Source organism: Malus sylvestris, chromosome 14 (assembly GCF_916048215.2).
Source record: "Malus sylvestris chromosome 14, drMalSylv7.2, whole genome shotgun sequence".
Lineage (NCBI taxonomy): Eukaryota > Viridiplantae > Streptophyta > Magnoliopsida > Rosales > Rosaceae > Malus > Malus sylvestris.
The window spans coordinates 18898750-18919317 of NC_062273.1; the positions used below are offsets into that span (position 1 = coordinate 18898750).

Sequence of the window (20568 nt, forward strand, 5' to 3'; positions counted from 1 at the left end):
GAACCTGTAAGGAGCTACTAATTTTCTTTCTGAACTTTAATTTTAGCTGATTACCCCTTGAACTTTTATTCCCCCTGAATTTTAATTTTAGGCGATTATCCCTTTGAACTTTTATAATTAGCCAATTTCCCTCTAAACTCTAAACTCTAAAATTCAAACACAAAGTGTACGGAATGAATTAGTGGAAGATAAGAAGAAGGAAAAAAAAAACTATATGTTGTCCACATTACGGATAAAATTACCTTTTGTAATTATAAAATTAAAGTTCAGGGGGGAAATTGGCAAATTATAAATATTCAAGGGGTTATCGACTAAACTTAAAGTTCAGAGGGGCAACTGGGGGAGGGGGGGGAATTGGTCAATTATAAACGTTTAGGGAGTAATTGGCAAAAATTAAAGTTTATGAAAAAATTGACAGCTCCTTATAAGTTCGGAAAGAAAATCCACAAATACTTCTAATATATTAAACTCAAGAATTGAAATTGCTATTGTAAAACTCAATATTTTCAACTCACCTTACAATTTCTATAAAATTAGAATCACAATCACTTTTCAAACCTTATAAAAAGAGAGTTTTAACGTAACACTCTTGATATTATTCACTTTTAACGAAAAACCACATTTTTACCTTTCTCTGGTACTATTCACTATACATTTATTCATCATTTTTCATGAAAACTAAAGTTTTTTTTGGACTTTTCGTTAGTTTTCCTTATAAAAAAAAACATGAATTCCAGAAAATAAATAAAAACAAGAAGACTTTTTAGCCAAAAAGGTTTTCTGTGATTGACATAGTTCTTCATTTTGGTTCATGCCAATTAAAATCGATAGAAGTGATCCCTGAGTTTGTTCATCTTAAAATATTTTGATCATTTCGTTAAAAATCGGTCAGTATCCTCATGAAATTGTCATGTGGATGACCACATGTCCACCTTTTTCAGAGTATTTTTATCAAACTAACCCTTGACTTAAGGAGAATAATAACAAATTTTGACTGAATGACTAACATGATTTGCAGTGGACAAACTAGAATAAAATGTCCCCGGGCACAGCAGCACGCAAGTATTGGAGAGTGACACGGAAACGCAAATCTAGCGAGTCGAGTCGAGTCGAGTCGAGTCGATTCGCATCGCGTCGCGTCGAGTTCAGGTTCAATTTAAGTTTCAACGCAAGTCGTTTTGTTTCCACTCTCAAACTGCTCTTTCACCGCGTCGCACTAGCAAACATTTAACGCTCCCTTCAAAACGCAAACGCATTTCGAAATTTCAAAGCAGCTCTCCTCTCTCTCTCTCTCTCTCTCTCCTCTTCTCTCTGGCCGGCCCGTCGTCATCGTCTCTACGCTTCGAGGCTCGCCTCATATCCTGGCGACCTGAGTCCGAAGCCGTAGTCGCCGCCGCCACCGATAGCCGAAGCCAAGAATGGAGAACCTGATATCATTGGTGAACAAAATCCAGAGAGCTTGCACTGCTCTAGGTGACCACGGCGAAGATAGCGCATTACCGACTCTTTGGGACTCTCTTCCCGCCATCGCCGTTGTCGGTGGCCAGGTCCGCTCCCGGTCCCTCACCTTCCATCTTATCTCTACGATTGATTCATGCATATGAGTTTTGCTTGCGTTCATCGTTGTGTAGCTTAGTTATTGATTATGTACTTTCCAGTGTTAGTTATGGCGGTTCGGTTTAATTACTTTAACTCTGTTGCACAAATTGGTGCCAAATTGTAAATTCGTTTGATTTTCCACAGTTCACAAAAATTTGGATTCAAAGTTTGAAACTTTAAAGTAGCTCAATTTGGAAGGAGCCAAAATGAAAAACAAGAAAATATGACATGTCGAATACAAAAGTAAATTCGAGAAGAAAAAGTAGAGGGAATGGATATATTTTCATGTGATGGTGTTATATAATGTATGCTTATGATTTTGTTCTGTCCTTCAGAGTTCTGGCAAGTCTTCGGTTTTGGAGAGCATTGTTGGGAAGGATTTCTTACCACGCGGTTCTGGTATGTTTATTGAATCCTGGGCAATCTTAGTTGTTTGTGTGGTTTAGTTTTTCAGTATAGTGACTTCAGTTTCATAGCTATTTGTGCGGTATTTTTTTCGTGTATGTACTTGTTAATATTGATTCTTGTTCTTAGATGTTTGGGAAATAATACATGGGGAAATATTTGTAGGAATTGTTACTAGGCGTCCTCTTGTCTTGCAACTTATTAAGATTGACGAAGGAAGCAGAGAATATGCGGAGTTTCTCCACCTTCCAAGGAAGAGGTTCACTGATTTTGGTAGGTTTCTTTCTCTTCATTCTATCTTGTTTGCATTTTTGTGCAATGTTACAGTGCCACTAAATTTTATTGATATCCAGATTTTGCATTTTTGTGCAATGTTACAATGCCACTAAATTTACACACAGAACTATCTGTATTTTTATTTCATTTTAAATGTTTGTCAACTGTGCAGCTGCTGTGAGAAAGGAGATTGCAGACGAGACAGATCGAGAAACCGGCCTCAGCAAACAAATCTCTAGCGTTCCAATTCATCTTAGCATATATTCTCCTAATGGTAAGATGAGCAATCTTTGACTTGTATGCTTCTATTTATTCAAATTGGCGGTTCATAGTAACTAAAACTTGGAGCATCATGATTTTGGGAATGGGAATGAGAATGTGGTACTGCCATGTATCTTGGAACATGGACCAGTTGGGGTAGACTCAAATGAAGTTTCATAGACTGTTTGATTACTAGTTTTAATGTGATAAGACAAATCTTGGGTCAAATGTCTTTTTATGAGCCTTTCTCCCCACTAAATATAAACATCAGTCTGCTAAAGTCTTGTACATAATAGTTTCACGTTTCTTTTCAAAACGATAGACAACAGATAAAGTGGAAAGATGTTTTTACTTGGACTGCGTTTAAAATATAAAGGCCTTTGGCCTCAGCTAATAAAATTTGAATATCTATGACTAGGGTCCAGAATTTTCCCTTCTTTAATATGTCCGCACTATAACATTTTCATGTAATGTAGTTGTCTGTATGCATATTTTGATCTTCTCTTTCACTGATGTACCAAACTTATATTGTTAATTCTTGGCAGTTGTTAACTTGACACTTGTTGACCTTCCCGGGCTTACAAAAGTGGCTGTTGGTAAGTGTCATGGATCTCATAGATTTGGCAACCATTATGCAGGCACTTGATATGCAGTTTCTAACAAGCTTTCTTGGGAATGTAGAGGGTCAGTCGGATAATATTGTGCAAGACATTGAAAATATGGTTCGCTCCTTCATTGAGAAGGTAATATCCACTGGAATCTTGTTTTCCTTCTCATTTTTCTTTTACTATTCTGAACCATATTGTCTGATCAACATTTGATGCAGCCCAACTGTATTATTCTAGCTATTTCACCTGCCAATCAAGATCTTGCCACATCTGATGCAATTAGGATCTCTCGCGAAGTGGATCCAACAGGTGAACGTAATACTGTTTTCTACACATTGGAAATATTCTCTTGCCATTTTTAAGTCAAGGAATCATTATATCGATATACTGAAATGTGATATCTTGTAGTCCTGGCCACAATTGGCTACTTTATCTTGAAAAAGCACATCGGAAAACTGTAGATGTTGATGGATTCAGTATATTCCCAATTTTTTTTTGCAGGGGACAGGACACTTGGAGTTTTGACAAAGATTGATCTAATGGACAAGGGTACGGATGCAGTTGAAGTAAGTTGGCCTAGCATCTTCTTGTTTTGAGTGTTTGGGCCTGGATGATTTGGTAATCAACCATTAAGCTAGAAAGTATAAAGTAGTATTCTTGGTTGAGCACCCAAAACATCTTTCTTTGACCTTTTTTATGGTTAAGAAAAGGCGGAAGAAGGTTTAGAAAGACATTTACGTACATTGTATCATCTGATGTTATTTAAACCTACATATTTCAAGAATTGCTTATAGGATATAAGTATCTAGGCTGATTCATATCCATTGATATGAAAAGTTTTATTTAGTCATACATTTTTTTGGTTTGGTTATGAGTATTTAAATATACCATAAGTCTTTAAACTCTACCTCTCCAATTAGTCACCCTTGTTTTGGGATATTCTTTAAATGTTTTTATGGAGTAGATACTAAATTATGACATACATTCAGTAGTGTTCACTCCAGATCAGGCATGTATGTTCACATACACATGTAATCTCTTTTCAAGTCACAATGAGTAGCAAATCTTATATTTTAGTGGTCGCTTGGCAATACATACATTTTGGATACCCTTATTTTATAGATTGAAGTTGCATAAAGTTTGCATTTTTTTTATCCTGATTTTCTTCTCCTATTTTGGGTTACTTAGATATTGGCAGGAAAGTCATACCGGCTTAAGTTTCCTTGGGTTGGGGTCGTGAATCGCTCACAAGCCGATATTAACAAGAATGTTGATATGATTGCTGCCAGGCTTAGAGAACGTGAGTATTTTTCTACCACCCCAGAATACAAGCACCTTGCTCCCAGAATGGGTTCTGAACATCTAGCTCGAATGCTTTCTAAGGTAGGCAACTGATACCCTACTTCAATCTGATTTCAGTATATTATAACAAGAAATCAAGTTAGTAACTCTTTTGTATTTACCATTGGGTTAATCTTGGTCGCTTTCACCAAATTCTTGTGATGGTTACTGTCTCAGCATTTGGAAACTGTAATTAAGTCAAAAATTCCGGGCATCCAGTCCCTAATTAGCAAGACTGTTGCTGAACTTGAAACTGAACTGAGTCTTCTTGGAAAGCCTATTTCTGCAGATGCTGGAGTAAGTTTGCTTTGTTTTTCATTGTATCCTTTTGAAATGTCTTGCTTTTTTAAAATCAAAGTGATAATGAAGATTGACCACTATTTTTAACCTTTACAAGAGTTGCTACTGATTGATTGATCTGGACTTGCAGGGTAAACTGTATACAGTCATGGAGATTTGTCGTCTTTTTGATGGGATATATAAAGAACATCTTGATGGCTTGTATGTATCAACCACAATCATCTTTTACAATATTGAACAGTGCCTCTGAGGTGCTTGGCTTTTGTCCGTTACTCTATTGATTTAGTAGTTTTAAACTATGTTCTTCGCTGTCCACAGGCGTTCAGGTGGTGATAAGATTTACAATATTTTTGATAATCAGCTTCCTGCTGCTCTGAAAAGATTGCAATTTGACAAGCAACTTTCAATGGAAAATATACGAAAGCTCATTACTGAAGCTGATGGATATCAACCTCATCTTATAGCTCCCGAACAAGGGTACCGTCGGCTCATCGAATCCTCTATAGTTAGTATGAGAGGTCCGGCTGAGGCAGCTGTTGATGCGGTATTATTATAGCTTACCTTTCCTTCTGTGCAAAATTTAGGTAATTATTTTGTCATGCTGCTTGTACTAGATGAGTTATTTTGAATTTTCCGTAATTCCAGGTTCATATCATTTTGAAGGATCTGGTTCGCAAGGCTATCAGTGAGACTCCAGTATGTTCACAACCATGTTTGATTAGTTGCTTCCCTTGATTTTTCTGTCCTTTTGTTATCTTTTGGTGTTATTCTTGTTTCACCGTCCATTTCCTCGTTTTTGTCATCTTTTTCGTCTTGGATAAACACTGCCCTTGTCGTCTCGCAGGAGCTAAAGCAGTATCCTGCTCTCAGAGTAGAGGTGACAAATGCAGCTACTGAGTCACTCGAGAGAATGAGAGAACAGAGCAAGAAGGCAACACTACAGCTAGTTGATATGGAATGTAGTTACCTGACGGCTGATTTCTTCCGTAATCTTCCCCAAGATGTTGAGAAGGGTGGAAACCCATCACATTCAATTTTTGACAGATACAACGATTCATACCTCAGGCGGATTGGTGAGTCTCGTGAATGAAAAATTAGCCTTGCATGTATTCTATGTAGGTTAAACTTTGCTTTCTCTTCTGTTGAACCAATATCTAGACACCTTATTCTCTTGGTACATTCTTTTCTCTTAATAAAACAGGGACCACGGTTTTGGCTTATGTCAATATGGTATGTGTAAGTTTGCGTAACTCAATTCCTAAGTCTGTGGTCTATTGTCAAGTCCGAGAGGCAAAACGAGTCTTACTTGACCAATTCTTCATCGAATTGGGAAAACTGGAGGTAAGTACAACTTCTCCAACCCATCATTTCTTATTGTGTGGTGAAAATTGATCATTCTCGTAGAGAGCAACTGTTAGACTGTAGATTGACTCTGAATTTTTCTGCACAGACAAAGCAGTTGTCGTCATTACTGAATGAGGACCCTGCAGTAATGGAGAGGCGTGCTGCCCTCGCAAGGAGGCTGGAGCTATACAGGAGTGCGCAAGCAGAAATTGATTCAGTTGCTTGGGCGAAGTAGATGTGCAGCACATCAGTAATTTACGATTCAGTTGTAATGGCGGGAAGGAGTTTCCTGTTTATTTTTGTTCATGTAGTAACGAATTGGCGAGAGGTGATGCAATCTTTCACCTGATGTCGCTCTACTTGTTTTTGAACTGCAACATTTCTATAGTAATATATGATCTGCTTCTGATGTGCCATTTTTTTCAACTTGTTTCCGCTTGGAGCATGCTTGTGAGTTACAAATTAATCCATGCTTTTAGGTGCCAAAAAGCATAAGATTGCATGTTGGGCTTTTTAGGGGATATTCATCGACAAAATGCTTTCACAAGCAAGCTAAGTTATAAGGCAGAGTTGGGCCATAAGCAGGGCCTAGAGACTAGGCGGTTTTTTTTTTTTTTTTAAATTTTTTTTTATAATTAATTTAGTATATAACATATAAATAAATGTTCAACTATATTTAAAAAAATACATAATTATACATACATTGCAAAATTAATTTGGTTGAAGAACTTCCGATACCGAAGTTAGAATTTAGAGAGAAAAGTATTTAGAAAATTTTTGGAGTTTTGCAAGAGTGTGGACCTAGGTTTTTAGAGAAAATGAAGTTCAATATATAGAGCATGGCCGGCCCTCTTGGGAGAGAGAGTGGCTGGCCTTTTGGGTAATTTTTGAGTGTAATGGGTGATTTATTTGGCAATTAATGGATTAATTAGGTAATTAATCCATTAATTGGCCAATTAACTCAATTTATATGGAATGTTTTGAAGGTTATGGAATAATTACCTTGTAGGGAATATAAGATGAGGATGAATGAAATAATTTTGAATTTGTTACCTTTTTTGGGTACTTTTAACTTGATTAAGGGATGATTGTACACTGCTCGCGCGTAAGAAATCTGATGTGTCTCAAGGGTAATTTTGTCATTTTTACCCAAAAATCCACATGTCGCCTTGTGATTATTTTTTGCTCCACAATTTCTAACCACACTATATATAATAAACGGATGTGATTTGAGGATATTCGAAATTGTCACAAAGAGGATCGGAGAGGATTCTCATTCCATGAAAAATGCGAAAAGTCTTCGTTGGCCGTTGGGTGAGGGGGAGCGAACGACACACCGTTGAGAACATAACGGGCAGGCCCAATAGCCTAGAATCCCATAAAACATGGTTAGAAGGTAGAAAGTAGAGAGGGGATCAAGACTTCCAAAGCGGGTCGTTTTTAACAGTTTGAGGATCCAAAACCGACCCAAAGTAGTTGGGATCTCAAATTCCGATAAGCAAGAGACGCAGACGCTTTAACGTTCGAATTCACCGACCCCTCACCCTATTTAGCAACACAGGTCACCTGGTCGGATCAGCCTCTCTCATTTCTTCAACCTACTTTTTTTTCTTTTTTTCTTTTTTTAATTTCTCATTTTCCAATTATTTATCTGCCCATTTGAGTTTTAGCACATTTTGATTGAACGTAAGTTTACCTCTCTGCTTTTTTTTTCAGTCTTGCATTTTCTGGGTTTCTTTGAGAAATTGCGACAGATTTTTGTGTATATATCTTTTGAGTTTATGGCTTAGTTGATGGTTTTCATTGTCCCTAATCAGTATTAATCTCGAAATTATGAAGGTTAATGGATTGTGGTCAGATCTCAAAATTATGGGTTCATACTGTTTTTGCATCTCAATTTCTTTGGCTGACTTCCTTGTGGAATTGCGGAATGCAGAAGTGCTTTGGAGGATTATCGGGGAGAGTAGCGTATGGTGTAAATGGCGTCGGGGAGGGAAAGTTTCGACCTTTCAGGACCATTGCTCCTAACGTCCATTGACTGGTGAGACCTTAAACCCCCTCCCCCCCAACAAACACACACGCAATTTCTTTCGATAGATGAAGGTTTTTTTTTTTTTTTTACCAAAATGTTATGGAGGAAGTTAAACTAAGAAAAAAGGCGTATGAGGAATGGGTGGTGTGGAGCTGTTTCCTTGTTATGTGGCGTTATATGCTTGTTACATTATGCAGTCATCGATTCAAGGGTTTTGTATTCCTTGTAATTTGACACAAGGTTTTTATTGGCCAAATTCGAGGGAACTTGTTTAGAAAAACACTTCCAGCATGAATCGATTGCGTCGTTATATGAATTGTGTCCCTTGCGTTATGTCTTTTCTAATTTGAATAATTGACTATGCAGTTCATATGCAGACTTGTGCAAACCAGGTTGAGACTTATCTGTTGTTCTTTTATATTCCGTTAAGTATATCTTTACGAGCTCTGCAACTAGACTCTTAGATGCACTAGTGTCAAATCTAGCAGTTATTCACATTTCCATGTGGTACGTAATATCTCGAAGTTTCTTTCTAACTTGCACGATAAACGTTACTTGTACAAAGTTCATTCACGAAATTTAAGTTGATTGTGTACTAGTCTATCCATTGTCAATGTTGGTCAAGTTGGGAATTGTTTCTATCTGGAATTCCACTGCTTCCACTACTGTCTCTCAGCGGCTACCTTTTCCTTCTTTTTGAACTTGAAAGATGATATGGGATTTAAACTGTGTGCCATCCTATGCAGGCAGAATACTCAGCATCAAAGATCTGTTGCTGCCTGTTTGGTTCAGGGTGTCTACGTTCTTGAACGGGACCGCCAAGAGGAACGAGAAGGGCCCCAGGCCCTTGCTCCTCCTTGGTGGGAGTTCTTCCATTTTAAGCTGCTCCGTAAGCTTGTGGATGATGTTGGTTTCTCCATCTTTGGTGCCGTATATGAGTTTAAACCTCCACCCTCTCTTTGTAACCATCCATCGGAAGGAAGCCCTTGTTATGTAATTGCTTTCCGAGGCACCATAACGAAGTATGACTCAGTCTCACGAGATCTTGAGCTGGATGTTGAGGTGATCCGAAATGGACTGCACAGGACATCTCGCTTCGAGATTGCTATGCAAGCTGTCCGAAATATGGTTGCTGCATCAGGTCCTTCAAATGTTTGGTTAGCTGGCCACTCCTTGGGGTCAGCCATGGCAATGCTTGCTGGAAAAACTATGGCTAGCTCTGGCAATTATCTCAAATCTTTTCTCTTCAATCCGCCATTTGTGTCGGCCCCAATAGAGAGGATTAAGGATAAGAGAGTGAAGCATGGGCTTCGGATTGCAGGCAGTGTGATTACTGCAGGACTCACTCTTGCTATGAAGGCTAAACAACAACAACATCATCAACACAGAAGTCGACCAGAAAATGAACCATTCACTGCTCTAGCTGCATGGTTCCCTGGTCTATTTGTCAATCCATCTGATGACATCTGCTCTGAATATATCGGGTATTTCGAACACAGGAAGAAGATGGAGGACATTGGAGCAGGGGCCATTGAGAGGTTAGCAACTCAGAATTCTCTAGGGGGTCTACTGATGCATGTGATGGGAAAGAAAGCAGCGCCCGAGCCCCCATTGCACCTCATTCCTTCGGCGAACCTGACAGTTAATTTAACCCCTTCAAGGGATCTGAAAGAAGCCCATGGAATTCATCAATGGTGGAGAGACGACCTGCAATTGCTTTCCGAGGTCCACAAATACAAATAGTTTTCGGTGTTATTATTTTGCCGTGTACCAGTATCTTTGTGTGAGTAGTAAAGCAGCCTCCAAGCTTGTTTACATCAGCCATCATTTTGGAAAGAAAAAAGCAAAGAAATGAGGAAGAAGGGCAATTGGGAGGCTGTTTGGTTCTGATAGTGTGAAGCTGTTTACTAAAGTTTTCGTTGATCGGAGTATGAATGATATTGATTCGATATAAGTTGTTTATTCATTTATTTGATCAGAATGTAAATCAGGATGATTACAACCTAGTACATTATTTTGTATGCTAGTTTATCTTAAACTTTGAAAGTTTGCACTCTCGAAAAGATCCAATTCCTCCAAAATGAAGAGTTGAATTCTTTTTAAGGAAAAGAAAAGAACTTGAAAACTTTGAGTTTTAACGATAAGGATAAAATAAATGGTAAAGTAAATAGTATTATGATTGACCTTTTAATGTAAAAGTGTGATTTTTCGTTAAAGTGAACAATACCGAGAGTTTTTCGTTAAAGTTTCATTCTTTTTATCATATATGACATCAGTTGCTGTTTTGATTCCTCCGTAATTGGTAAACACAAAAATACTCTGTAAAAATGTAACTCCTAATTTTTTTTTCAACTACGAATTATTAAATTATGTCAAAACAGAATTGTTGCTATTGATTGAAGCGATATTAATAAAAACACTTTATAGAGGAACATTTTCAAACTAACCTTGAAATTGTAGAAGCGAGCTTTTAATTTTCTTGGACCACGTATGAATTCGTTACTCGATTGAACCTTCTTGTTCCTAGATGATGCTCCATAGAAATCCATGGCTACTCCCTTCATGGACCGATTGATGCCTTCCGGCGTGCTGATGGCTTCTCTGTTTTTTCCGGACACAGGTGAAATGTGAGTGACAAGGCAAATAATTTAAAGGAAAACTAATGAAAATGACTTGAAAACTTTGAGTTTTAATGATAAGGATAAAATAAAGGGTAAAGTGAATAGTACCAGGATTGACTTTTTAGTATAAAAATGTGATTTTTCGTTAAAGTAAACAGTACCGATGCTTTTCGTTAAAGTTCCTATAATTTAATTGTTGCCTTTCTTTCTTTTTACCCTTCGTAACCGGGACAGTGTGTGAACAGATGTAGAAATAGTCAAAAAGCAGTATCGAATCCCAATGGCATGACCATGGCTGGAGTCCTGTCCACTGTTTGGGTCTCCACTCAGCCACTGCCATTTTTCTGTTTGTTTTTCTCTTTGTAACCGCCGCGAATCCCGATCCTTTTGAAAGTATTTCGAAATTCTGTAAATCGTGTTTATTTATTGTATATTGTACGAATATAAATTATTATTATTTTTATTTAAAATTAAATACAAATAGTACATACAACATGTACAATGCACAAACACAATTCACTGATTTTCGAAATTCTCACAAAAAGAATCCAGAAAAAATCTTGTTGGAACCGCCGCAACTCCCAATTTAGTTGTTTTCTGTATTGGTAATAAATCAATCATGAATTGTTACTTGCTAAAGCATTTTCCATTCTCTCACACTAGCTATGGTTCACACTTATAAGGACTTTCGTGTCCTGCAAGAAGACGTTAACATAACAGTATATCAAATTAATCACACACTTTGTTCTAAAATTAAAAAAAAAGAAAAAGAAAAAGTAAACTAATCACACACTTTTCTATGTGCAGAAATTAAAATGTATGATTAGCTTTGAGCATCACGCATTTTCATCTCGTTGTAAGTTTGTTTCGACAGTCACATACAGTTTTATTATAATAGCTTTTTAACCTAATTATATACTGTATTTTGAAAGATTGAAACGCATATTGATATAATTTGAGAGCATTTTTACTCATCACTATAACTATATTGTATGCTTATCAAATATTTAATCATCTGCTATGTGTCATTTTACTTACCTTTAATTAACTTTCATATTAAATGTTTAAATGTATAATGAACATAGGGGGTATGCTATCATCGCACCCCTATCTACTTCCTACACACCTCTCTATTTTGGACCGTCGAATCGAATGAATTTAAAAAAAATCAAAAAATAAAAATTAACAAAAGGTGTGAAAAGTAAAAAAAAAAATATGTGAATAGAACAGCCATGAACATACCTATAATTTATAGTGGTAAGCTAAATACTCTCATATAACCCGTTCCAAGTAAGTTTTTCTCAGTAAACTCATGCACTTTTCACTTATCCCTATGATTTTATTAACTCAAAGGATCCGCATTTTACGCTTCTGTACATAATTTACTGACATGAGCAGGCTCCAGTCCACAGGCACAGATAGGATCCTAAACTTGATGATTGGAACCTTGGAGTTGGGACCCATTACCTTAAATCACACCTTTAATAAATCCCTCAAGTAATTGGCCAATTATTTTTCTACTTAACCAACTGCAGCACCATAAAATTGGGATTATAGTAATATCTATCAACCTTTACTTAAACACTAATTAATCTCTAAGCCTCAGCATTCATCAAACTCCAGAAAACAAAAGGCGAAAAGCAAAAAACCACCTCTTCAACTGTTCCCACCTTCCCTCTTTTGAAGGCTCACTGCCAACAAGACTTCTAGCTAAAGGCTTCAACTTTATGAATTACAATCACCTAACACGAAAAAAAACTGCTTAGTACTACGGTCACTTGTAAATAATAGATTTTAAATTCGATTCTCGCCGATTAATTATTATTTTTAGTAAATTATGATGCTTAATCTGCCCCCCAACCGTCAGCGTAAATGATTTCATTTGTTAAAAAACACAAAAAGAGAACCACCCAAATTCCCCCACTAAAACAAAAAACTTGATGCACAACCACATAGCTCCAGCGAACTTAATTGTCAAAAAATTACTACTTTTTTTACACTTCCATTGGTGGATTGGGGTTAACAAATTGGACACCCCAGTTACCAATTTTGGCAAAATCTACAGAAAAAAAACTACTCTTTCCAATTTCACTCACCAAGTAAATAAAAGAAAATCAACAGCTAACAGTGAAAAGCCAACACAGATCCATCACTCACAGCAATGTACACTTCACACGTAGATTTTGCCTCCACATGGTGGGTAAGAAAGTGCATGACCCGAATCCGACCCCCCATCTCCAACCGCGACTCAATCTGCATCGTGGAACCGACGGGTCCGGCGCCGGTGCCGCTCAACCCGCTCAACCCATCTCCGAAAGTGGGGCCCAGTGGGTTCTGGACCATCCCGGAAGCCCGATTGGGATCGGAGACCGGGAACGACTGGGCGGCGAAGGTGGCGGCCATGAACTGGGTCTGACCCGCTTCGATCTTGCCGGCAGGTATGAACATGAACCCGACTTGGCTGCCGGAGTAGATAAGCTGGAGAGTGCTGTCATAGTGGCTGAAGGCGGCGCGGTTGGGGTTGTGGACGGAGACGTATTGGGAGAAGGTGAAGTTGACGGTGGAGTTTTGGATGGAGAAGGAAGGGAGCTGGACGGCGGAGACAGAGATTTTGGGGTCTTTGGGCTTGAAGACGGTGAAGTAGACGATGAGGATGACGATGACGACGAAAATTAGGAAGATGGTGGCGACGATGCAGGAGGCGAGGTTCGTACGGCCGGACGGCGGCGGTTTGGGCCGCTGTGGCCGCTGAGGCTTGCTCATGGATGATTAAATGAGCTTAATTGAGGAATTAAGAGAAGCAGTGGGATCAGAGAGAGAGAGAGAGAGAGAGAGAGAGAGGGAGAATTTAGGGGAGTGTTTGGATGTGGGTTTGTATTATTGTACTGGTAAGAAAGAGTGAGGGGGTGAGGAAAAATGTGGGAAAGATGAAAGTGATGGGAACATGTCTTTGTGTTGAGAGTTGGGACAAAAGTCTGAAATTGTGAAAGAAAGAGAGGGAGAGAGACTTTGTCTTTTTCTTTTATGTTTTATAAATTTTGGAGGGTAATTTTTTTTTTTTTAAATTTACTTCTTCAAATCAAACCTGATCGATAATTTTAAATTCATAATTTTGTCGTAAAAACATTTTAGGTTGTTAAATTGTTGGATTGGAGAAACATTTATGTGAGAATAGCGCTATTCATACACTCATTTTTATTTCTTATATATTTTTTTTTAAATTTTTGGTCGTCAGATCCAATGAATTAAAGAAAATCAATGATCAAAAATAAAATAATATGTGAGAAGTAAAAATGAATGTCTTAATAGCACTATCCTTCTTTGAACTTGGACTCTCTATGAGCTCATTTGAATGTGTTTTTAAAATGACTGATAGCACTTTTAAAGAAAATGTTTTTTAGTTTCAAAAGCACTTGAAAGCACTTTAAGTGCTTTTTCTATAATTTACTTGCATTTTTACTAAGGATTGGTTCCAAAAACATTTTGACCAAGAGTACTTTCAATCATTTTAAAAGCACATCCAAATAAGCATTATATTGTTTGGTGCAGTGTTGGTTTTACAAATTTAATATGAATAGAGATTGTAACTCCACGCATTTTAAGAAAATGTTAGAAATCTCTTTTTTGTTTCCCCAGCTCACGCCTCCAATAATTTTTAGCTAAAAGAGAATCTTCGGTAAGAGTGTCACACTATCAGATATGTAAGGTAAGTTAGTAAGACGTTGTCAAGTTGACACAAACAAAATTAACCAAAAAGCCAGACATACTTGAGCAACAACCAATTTTGAGTTATATTCATGTTAAATTAGCCAAAGTATCAAAGTGAAGTAAAAACAAATAGGGACAAATCAAGATGGAGACTTTTTAGCCCATCTCCAACCGATCCGGCCATAGGATTATAGGGCTAAAAATAGCCCGAAATAACACGAAAATTGTCTCCAACCGAGGGCTAGGCCAAATGGCTCATGGGTCCCACCGGACCAAAATTTTGCAATCAGGCCAATCGGCTGCCTCGAACTAGCCAGCCTCGGACCCGCCCAATGGTTCAAATCCATCGGCTACTTGGCGTCTGACGCCAGACATCAACATGACGCCAGGCGTCAACATGACGCTAGCTAGCAACGGCTAGCTGACGCTAGGTTACCGTTGGATTTGAATTTTTTTATTATTTGGACAAGATTTAAAAAATAAAAAATAAAAAATTCTAATTTTTTTTCCTATAACTACATAAGCCATTAAACAATATTAAACAACATTAAACAATATTAAACAATATTAAACAACATTAAATAACATTAAACTTAAACAACATTAAAGAACACAATCTCCACCCTTGTACTACTTGGGGAGATTATTCAAACTTAACCAACATGAAACTTAAACGCATATTCCATGCTTCTTTTGGCCCAAATATGTGCAACAAGATCCTGTTGTAAGTACTTGTTTGTGGCACACGAACGTATCATCCTATGGCGTCTCATGTACTCATTTAACTCTGGAGAGTTACTCACATATCAACACGTGACACTCGAAATCCTATCTGAAAAATTATTGAGATTACATATCGACAAGAAATCTGGAGAGTTACTTACTTTAGCGACACGTGTCACTCGAAATTTTATTCGAAAAATTATTGAGATTACATCTCAAAAAATTATTGAGATAGTTTAATTTAAGTAATCATATTAATTCAATTAAAATAATAAATTATGTTTGGCCTATAACTTTTTGGCCCTCTCGGTTGGAGATGGTTTTTTGTCACAAGGCTATGTTTGGCATATGACCATTTGGCCCTCTTATAATTTGGGTTGTTTTAAGAGAGTTTTAACGAAATATTCTTGATACTGTTTACTTTTAACAAAAATGACATTTTTACTCTAAAAGTCACTCTTAATACTATTCACTTACAACACTTTTTTGTCATTTTGATTAAACCTCAAAGTTTTCAAGTCCTTTTAATTAATTTTCCTTTGTTTTAATCCATGTAGTTCAAACTTAAATAACTATATCTTATAGCTTGTAGCGCAAGGGCTAACTAGTGTTTATTCCTATATCTGAAGTCTTGTGTTTTGCCAAGTGGTTAAGAGCGTTTTTTTTTGCCACTTAGTATTGCAGTCTACTGCTATTTCTCTTTACTTGTAAGTGAGAGAACTTATATTCAATTCTCGCCAAAGACGAATATGAACCACATTATTGCAAGTTCATTGTGATGTTTAGCTCAATCCCCTCACACCCCTTAGTGTAGATAATATCGTTTGTTAAAAAAAAAAAAGTGTTTATCCTCATATCAACGGTGTTGATTTTTACTTCAGTCAAATATGTCCGTATTGAGAATAAATTGAGTGGGAACCACAAACTTACGTGGTTTTTTATTTAAAAATTTTGGATAAAATTCGGTGGACGGGTGATTATTTATTAGGATCTTAGTTTTGATAAGGTCATAATTTCTGGCAATGGGGTCCACCTAAGCACCATATTAGGAGATCATGTTCCCTTTAAGTTGATATGCTAATCTCGGTAATTAAATTTAAAAGATTGAAAATGCTTAGGAATTGAGTTCATAGCAATCATGATATGCAAGTTGAAGTCAAATCAAATTCGATGCTGCAGCTCCTGTTTCAACATAATATTCTTGATTTTATTAGAATTATTTGTAGCTCTGTAGAAAATTTTTGTTGTAATTTACTTCTGGGTAAAAAAAGTACGTGAAACAATTCAAAATCACTTTATTCAAAAGCACTTTTCCCTGGCGTTGTACTGGGGCTCGTACAGGGCCAAAGAGTTGGTTTCAATTATCAAACTGACGAAAAACTCACATGGGTTTTGGCATCATTGAAGGTTAGCATTGCAGCAATGTTGAGTTTAGAGTATGGAGAAAAACTTGCGCGGTGGAAACCGGACCACGTGTATTGCCTGACTGCTTAGAAACCACTTGTATTTTAGGGGTTTAGCTTGAATCCTTTAACCCCACCAGGAATTGGGCAACCCTACCGAAATTTCTCTGGTTAGTTTGAGCATGTAGAGATGGTAATCATAGGCGAGAAGATGCCATGTCTTCTGGCCTCCCTTCTTTAGAGGAACAATGCCAGTATAGAAAATAATGGAAATTAGAAGAGAAGTTCCAATCTTCAAATCCTTAAGCTACATATGAATGTGAACAGCTAGACCCTAAACTATTTTCGTAAAGTAGTATCAAGCCAGGAAATAAATTCAATGCAGGAATTCTTGAGCTCCCTACTTGCGAAACGCTTCCTGTAAACCATAAATAGGAAATGATCTTATTCATGACCATCTTAAAAAACAGTTGACAGAAGTCTTTGTATTATCTCCATCAGTTGACAGAAATGAAAGCGAAAGTTTCAGGCTTATTGTATGAAACTACATAAGCCATCAACACTTCATACAAGCTTGCAGTCCATCCGAAAATGGACTGGTCATTCATTCAATACATACATATATGTACCTATCATATAGGAATTTACTTTGTAAGCTTGTCGAGCTGGGAATCCATGACCTCGGAGACGGCTTCAAGAAATGCAGCTTCACTCATGCCCGGGAGCAAGGAATCCTGAGCTTCACGCACTATCTCCTCAATCACTGACTCCTTGTTTATATTTTCTCTGCACATGAGGCTCCCAATGGCAAAAGGGGTGAGACCTCTCTGTACCCCTTTCTTCAGAAGCATGGTGGAGATACGGAGCGTGCGGGCACACTCAACTGGAATGTCCCACCCGTAAAATTTCAAAAGTGCAATATCTTGTTCAGCATCCATAGAATTTATGTACTCAATGGTGTCAGGAGAATAAGCCTGGCGAGCTTGTGGCCAATAAAGCCAATCGAAAGTGCAATCTTCAAACTGCAGAGACAGCGAACTGAGCTTATGAGTTAAAGAATATAACCAATCATATATACTAGAAATCTTGTTGAAAAAAACGTGTATGGAAATCATTCTGGCAGGTAAAGAAAAAACACCAAATAACGACAACGTTCACATGACCATTACTACAACTATTTAGATATGAGACTGCGGAAAACAAATAAAAAACATCTTAAGTTGAAAAACTCATTTATGCATTAGACAATCTTTCCCAACCTAAACATTAGCTATTGTTGTAGTCGAATTTTCAACCTGTTTGTCCAACATGAACCCTACTTTTGGCACACCTAAATTACATTGCATCCACACATGGAGATTGAGTGAAACTATATGTCGTATTGAAAATTCTACTGTTAGAGTTTCATGATTTGCACAAAATTATGGAAGGAAAGAGAAGGCAAAACAATGATGCGAACATTTAAAAATATCACTAAGATAGGAACGAAAGAACACGCACTTACATTCTCTGGAAGGCAGTACCCATGGTCAATAGGAATGAGCTTTATCTTACCATCTTCCCCTTTTCTAAACAAAATATTCCCAGCATGCCTGTCTGCATTTGCCATTCTTATATCAAAAACGCTAATCTTGTGCACCTCCTCTGCCGGGAAACGACTAGGACCCATGTCCTCACAACTTCCATCATTCTTCATGAAAACTTGCAATGACCCCATCTTAACATTCTTTGATGAGCAATCATACCCTTGCGGATGATTAAATGCTTTATGCAAGCACCTAACCAAAATGGTCGGAGGCACCCCAGCAAAGCCAATAGTCTCGTTTGATAAATTGCGAGGCCCGCTCTTGGGATGATCCAACAAGTATGCTGCCACTTCCCTCACGGATCCTTCTCCTACCCTTGTTCCCCTTTTCAAACCCTCACCATCCGGGGATGCGGGCAAGCCATGGGGATTGTTCACTGCATTAGGCTCCTCATCCACGGGCTTGAAAACAGAAACAAACTCCTGGAAGGAATCTTGCATGAAATAAGTTCCTCCAGTGCCTTCAGATGACCTAATAGGTTGGTTGCCCTTCCTCAAACCATTAAATGTGGAATTCAGCATGTCCCAGGCATAAGAGGGAAGCTTAACCTTGGGATTCACAACAATTGGTTCCAACAAGAAATCCGGATTGCGATAAGGTAACTGCCATGTTACAACTGGAACCCTCTCGGATCGGTGGTTGACCACTCCATTGACCTCTTCTCTGCATTCATCAGAAAGCGGTGCCACAACTGAAAGCTCCAAATCTTTATCATAATGCTTAGCCCTAACCTTGGCAGATTTCTGAACCACCAAGTGAATGACATCATCATTGTTCTTACAAATATCATCAATGAGCCTCTGGTCATCAAGCTTTTCACCATTGCAGAAAAGTTCCTGATCCTCGGGATCATAAGCCTTCCCCTTCTTTAAAACCCGTTGCTTGAGGTACCCGACATTTCGATGTCTATCAACATGGAAATCAAATTCCTTCCCACCAATGGTGCTAACAGTGATATGCAAAAGATCAGAAAGCCTAAGAACCAAATGCAACACATTCTCACCAGTGATGCCATAGTTCTTAATGAGAGAATCGTTCCGGGCCAATTCCCTGCCTTCGAAAACAAGCTTCTGCTTCTTCACCACGAAACCTTTGCACGTTTGGATCCTTAGCTTCACCGAAGCAATGGAATCGGACTCCAAAACGCGCATAGGGATCACGGAGCCAGCAACCCTGAGATACAACATGATTGATTCACTAGAGCAATGCCCCAGCTGGCTTTCGAAAAACCCAGCAGCAGCAGAATGTCCCGGGCTCAGGGCAACATCAGCAAGAGACATTTTTCAAAGATTCAAACTTTTTTGTTCTTCCTTCAAATTCAAACCCCCCCAAATCGAAAATAAAAAACCAGGACCCTCCTTTCTTTTTATTTTTATATTTGCCTACCGATATTCAAATTCAAGGCGCTTCAAACCCAAAGCCCTTTGATCACATTGATCAAAAACCCAAATGCTAAATTAATTCGAAAACAAGACCCAAAAAACCAAATTCTGTACAAACAGAACCAAACCAAACCAAAAGGGAAAAAAATCCAAAATCCCCAGAAAGAATTGAACTTTGCAAATCCAAAATTCAAAAGCCCCGGGATTCAAGAGAAACCCTCTGATTAATCAAACCCAGATCGCTAAATCAAATTAAAAATTAACAAAAAATGTAAAACTCCAACTTGTTCTTGAAAGCTCCCACAGATATTCAGTCGATTCAAAATCCAATCACGATGTGAAAGTTGGGCTCTTCAGAAATTAGGACACACAATTGGGAATTCTTCTCTCCAAATCGAAAAGTTAATCAGATGATCAATGCGCGGATAATCGAATAAACTCTCACAAAAAAGAATGGGGGCAAAGAATCGCAATTTGAGGAGAGAGTGGATTCTTACCTTAAGGGAAAGAATCAAATGAAATGGGCAAAGGATGAGAGCTTAAATTGCATGACCATTTCAGGGGTGGCGATTAATTGCCGAGTAATTCAGCCGATATTTTGCATTTTCCCAGAATGAGTCTAAGCTCCCGCGATCTTCTCTCCCGAATTTTTCTGGGTCCGATTATTTTGTCGTCGATAAGAGAGAGAGAGAGTGAAAGACTGAAGAACGAGGAGAGAGAGAGAGGGGACGAAATTATAACCGTTGGCTTTTTATAAAAGTTTGACCAGAACGACTATAACGGGAGAAGTGCTTGCCGGTTTTTAGTGTTTTGAAAAAATCCGAGATACCGACGACCGGTAACTGTTTTTTGTAACGGCCGTTTGTTTGTTTGTCTTGTGGGTCGGGGAGCACATTTAGGTGGTAAATAGTAACTTCCCGGGAAAATGAAAAGAGGGAAAGGAAAAAAACAAAAAAAATGTTATTCTTACCCTAATATC

At 37.9% G+C, this 20568-nt stretch overlaps 4 protein-coding genes across 7 annotated transcripts; 2 read left to right on the forward strand and 2 right to left on the reverse strand.

Moving 5' to 3' along the window:
• Positions 1 to 1088: 1088 nt before the first annotated feature.
• Positions 1089 to 6560, forward strand: LOC126600597 (dynamin-related protein 5A-like). The gene is made up of 16 exons (XM_050267182.1): positions 1089 to 1547; positions 1935 to 1998; positions 2170 to 2277; positions 2453 to 2554; positions 3087 to 3137; positions 3223 to 3284; positions 3368 to 3458; positions 3651 to 3715; positions 4338 to 4532; positions 4668 to 4787; positions 4921 to 4991; positions 5109 to 5334; positions 5436 to 5486; positions 5635 to 5863; positions 5992 to 6131; positions 6241 to 6560. The coding sequence occupies exons 1-16, from the start codon at positions 1419 to 1421 to the stop codon at positions 6367 to 6369; spliced, it is 1833 nt and encodes a 610-aa protein (XP_050123139.1). The 5' UTR covers positions 1089 to 1418; the 3' UTR covers positions 6370 to 6560.
• A 925-nt stretch (positions 6561 to 7485) lies between these two features.
• On the forward strand, positions 7486 to 10212 carry LOC126598455 (GDSL esterase/lipase At4g10955-like). Of its 3 annotated transcripts, none has more exons than XM_050264821.1 (3): positions 7486 to 7695; positions 8071 to 8175; positions 8913 to 10212. In XM_050264821.1, the coding sequence occupies exons 2-3, from the start codon at positions 8114 to 8116 to the stop codon at positions 9907 to 9909; spliced, it is 1059 nt and encodes a 352-aa protein (XP_050120778.1). In that variant the 5' UTR covers positions 7486 to 7695; positions 8071 to 8113; the 3' UTR covers positions 9910 to 10212. The 3 variants fall into 3 exon arrangements, with proteins under 3 accessions (XP_050120778.1, XP_050120777.1, XP_050120776.1); XM_050264820.1 differs by having other exon boundaries at positions 7487 to 7703; XM_050264819.1 differs by having other exon boundaries at positions 7490 to 7820.
• Positions 10213 to 11991: 1779 nt separating this feature from the next.
• Positions 11992 to 13708, reverse strand: LOC126598457 (uncharacterized). Of its 2 annotated transcripts, none has more exons than XM_050264824.1 (2): positions 12945 to 13708; positions 11992 to 12529 (listed from the first exon to the last, which is right to left on the reverse strand). In XM_050264824.1, exons 1-2 carry the CDS (start codon positions 13548 to 13550, stop codon positions 12494 to 12496), a joined length of 642 nt encoding a protein of 213 aa, XP_050120781.1. In that variant the 5' UTR covers positions 13551 to 13708; the 3' UTR covers positions 11992 to 12493. The 2 variants fall into 2 exon arrangements, with proteins under 2 accessions (XP_050120781.1, XP_050120780.1); XM_050264823.1 differs by having other exon boundaries at positions 12884 to 13706.
• A 3334-nt stretch (positions 13709 to 17042) lies between these two features.
• On the reverse strand, positions 17043 to 20330 carry LOC126598454 (phosphatidylinositol 4-kinase gamma 2-like). Its single transcript, XM_050264817.1, has 2 exons — positions 18126 to 20330; positions 17043 to 17643 (listed from the first exon to the last, which is right to left on the reverse strand). Exons 1-2 carry the CDS (start codon positions 19485 to 19487, stop codon positions 17266 to 17268), a joined length of 1740 nt encoding a protein of 579 aa, XP_050120774.1. The 5' UTR covers positions 19488 to 20330; the 3' UTR covers positions 17043 to 17265.
• Positions 20331 to 20568: the final 238 nt, after the last annotated feature.

What these genes read in the sequence shown, in the direction of transcription:
- LOC126600597 (XM_050267182.1), top strand. Translation starts at nt 1,419, where the DNA reads ATGGAGAACCTGATATCATTGGTGAACAAAATCCAGAGAGCTTGCACT. An exon ending in GCTTACAAAAGTGGCTGTTG is followed by an intron (nt 3,138 to 3,222) that starts GTAAGTGTCATG and finishes TTGGGAATGTAG; the next exon opens with AGGGTCAGTCGGATAATATT. An exon ending in TAGCTCGAATGCTTTCTAAG is followed by an intron (nt 4,533 to 4,667) that starts GTAGGCAACTGA and finishes TTACTGTCTCAG; the next exon opens with CATTTGGAAACTGTAATTAA.
- LOC126598455 (XM_050264821.1), top strand. Translation starts at nt 8,114, where the DNA reads ATGGCGTCGGGGAGGGAAAGTTTCGACCTTTCAGGACCATTGCTCCTA. An exon ending in CTCCTAACGTCCATTGACTG is followed by an intron (nt 8,176 to 8,912) that starts GTGAGACCTTAA and finishes CATCCTATGCAG; the next exon opens with GCAGAATACTCAGCATCAAA.
- LOC126598457 (XM_050264824.1), bottom strand. Translation starts at nt 13,550, where the DNA reads ATGAGCAAGCCTCAGCGGCCACAGCGGCCCAAACCGCCGCCGTCCGGC. An exon ending in CGTGTGAAGTGTACATTGCT is followed by an intron (nt 12,530 to 12,944) that starts GTGAGTGATGGA and finishes TTTTCGTGTTAG; the next exon opens with GTGATTGTAATTCATAAAGT.
- LOC126598454 (XM_050264817.1), bottom strand. Translation starts at nt 19,487, where the DNA reads ATGTCTCTTGCTGATGTTGCCCTGAGCCCGGGACATTCTGCTGCTGCT. An exon ending in GGTACTGCCTTCCAGAGAAT is followed by an intron (nt 17,644 to 18,125) that starts GTAAGTGCGTGT and finishes CTGTCTCTGCAG; the next exon opens with TTTGAAGATTGCACTTTCGA.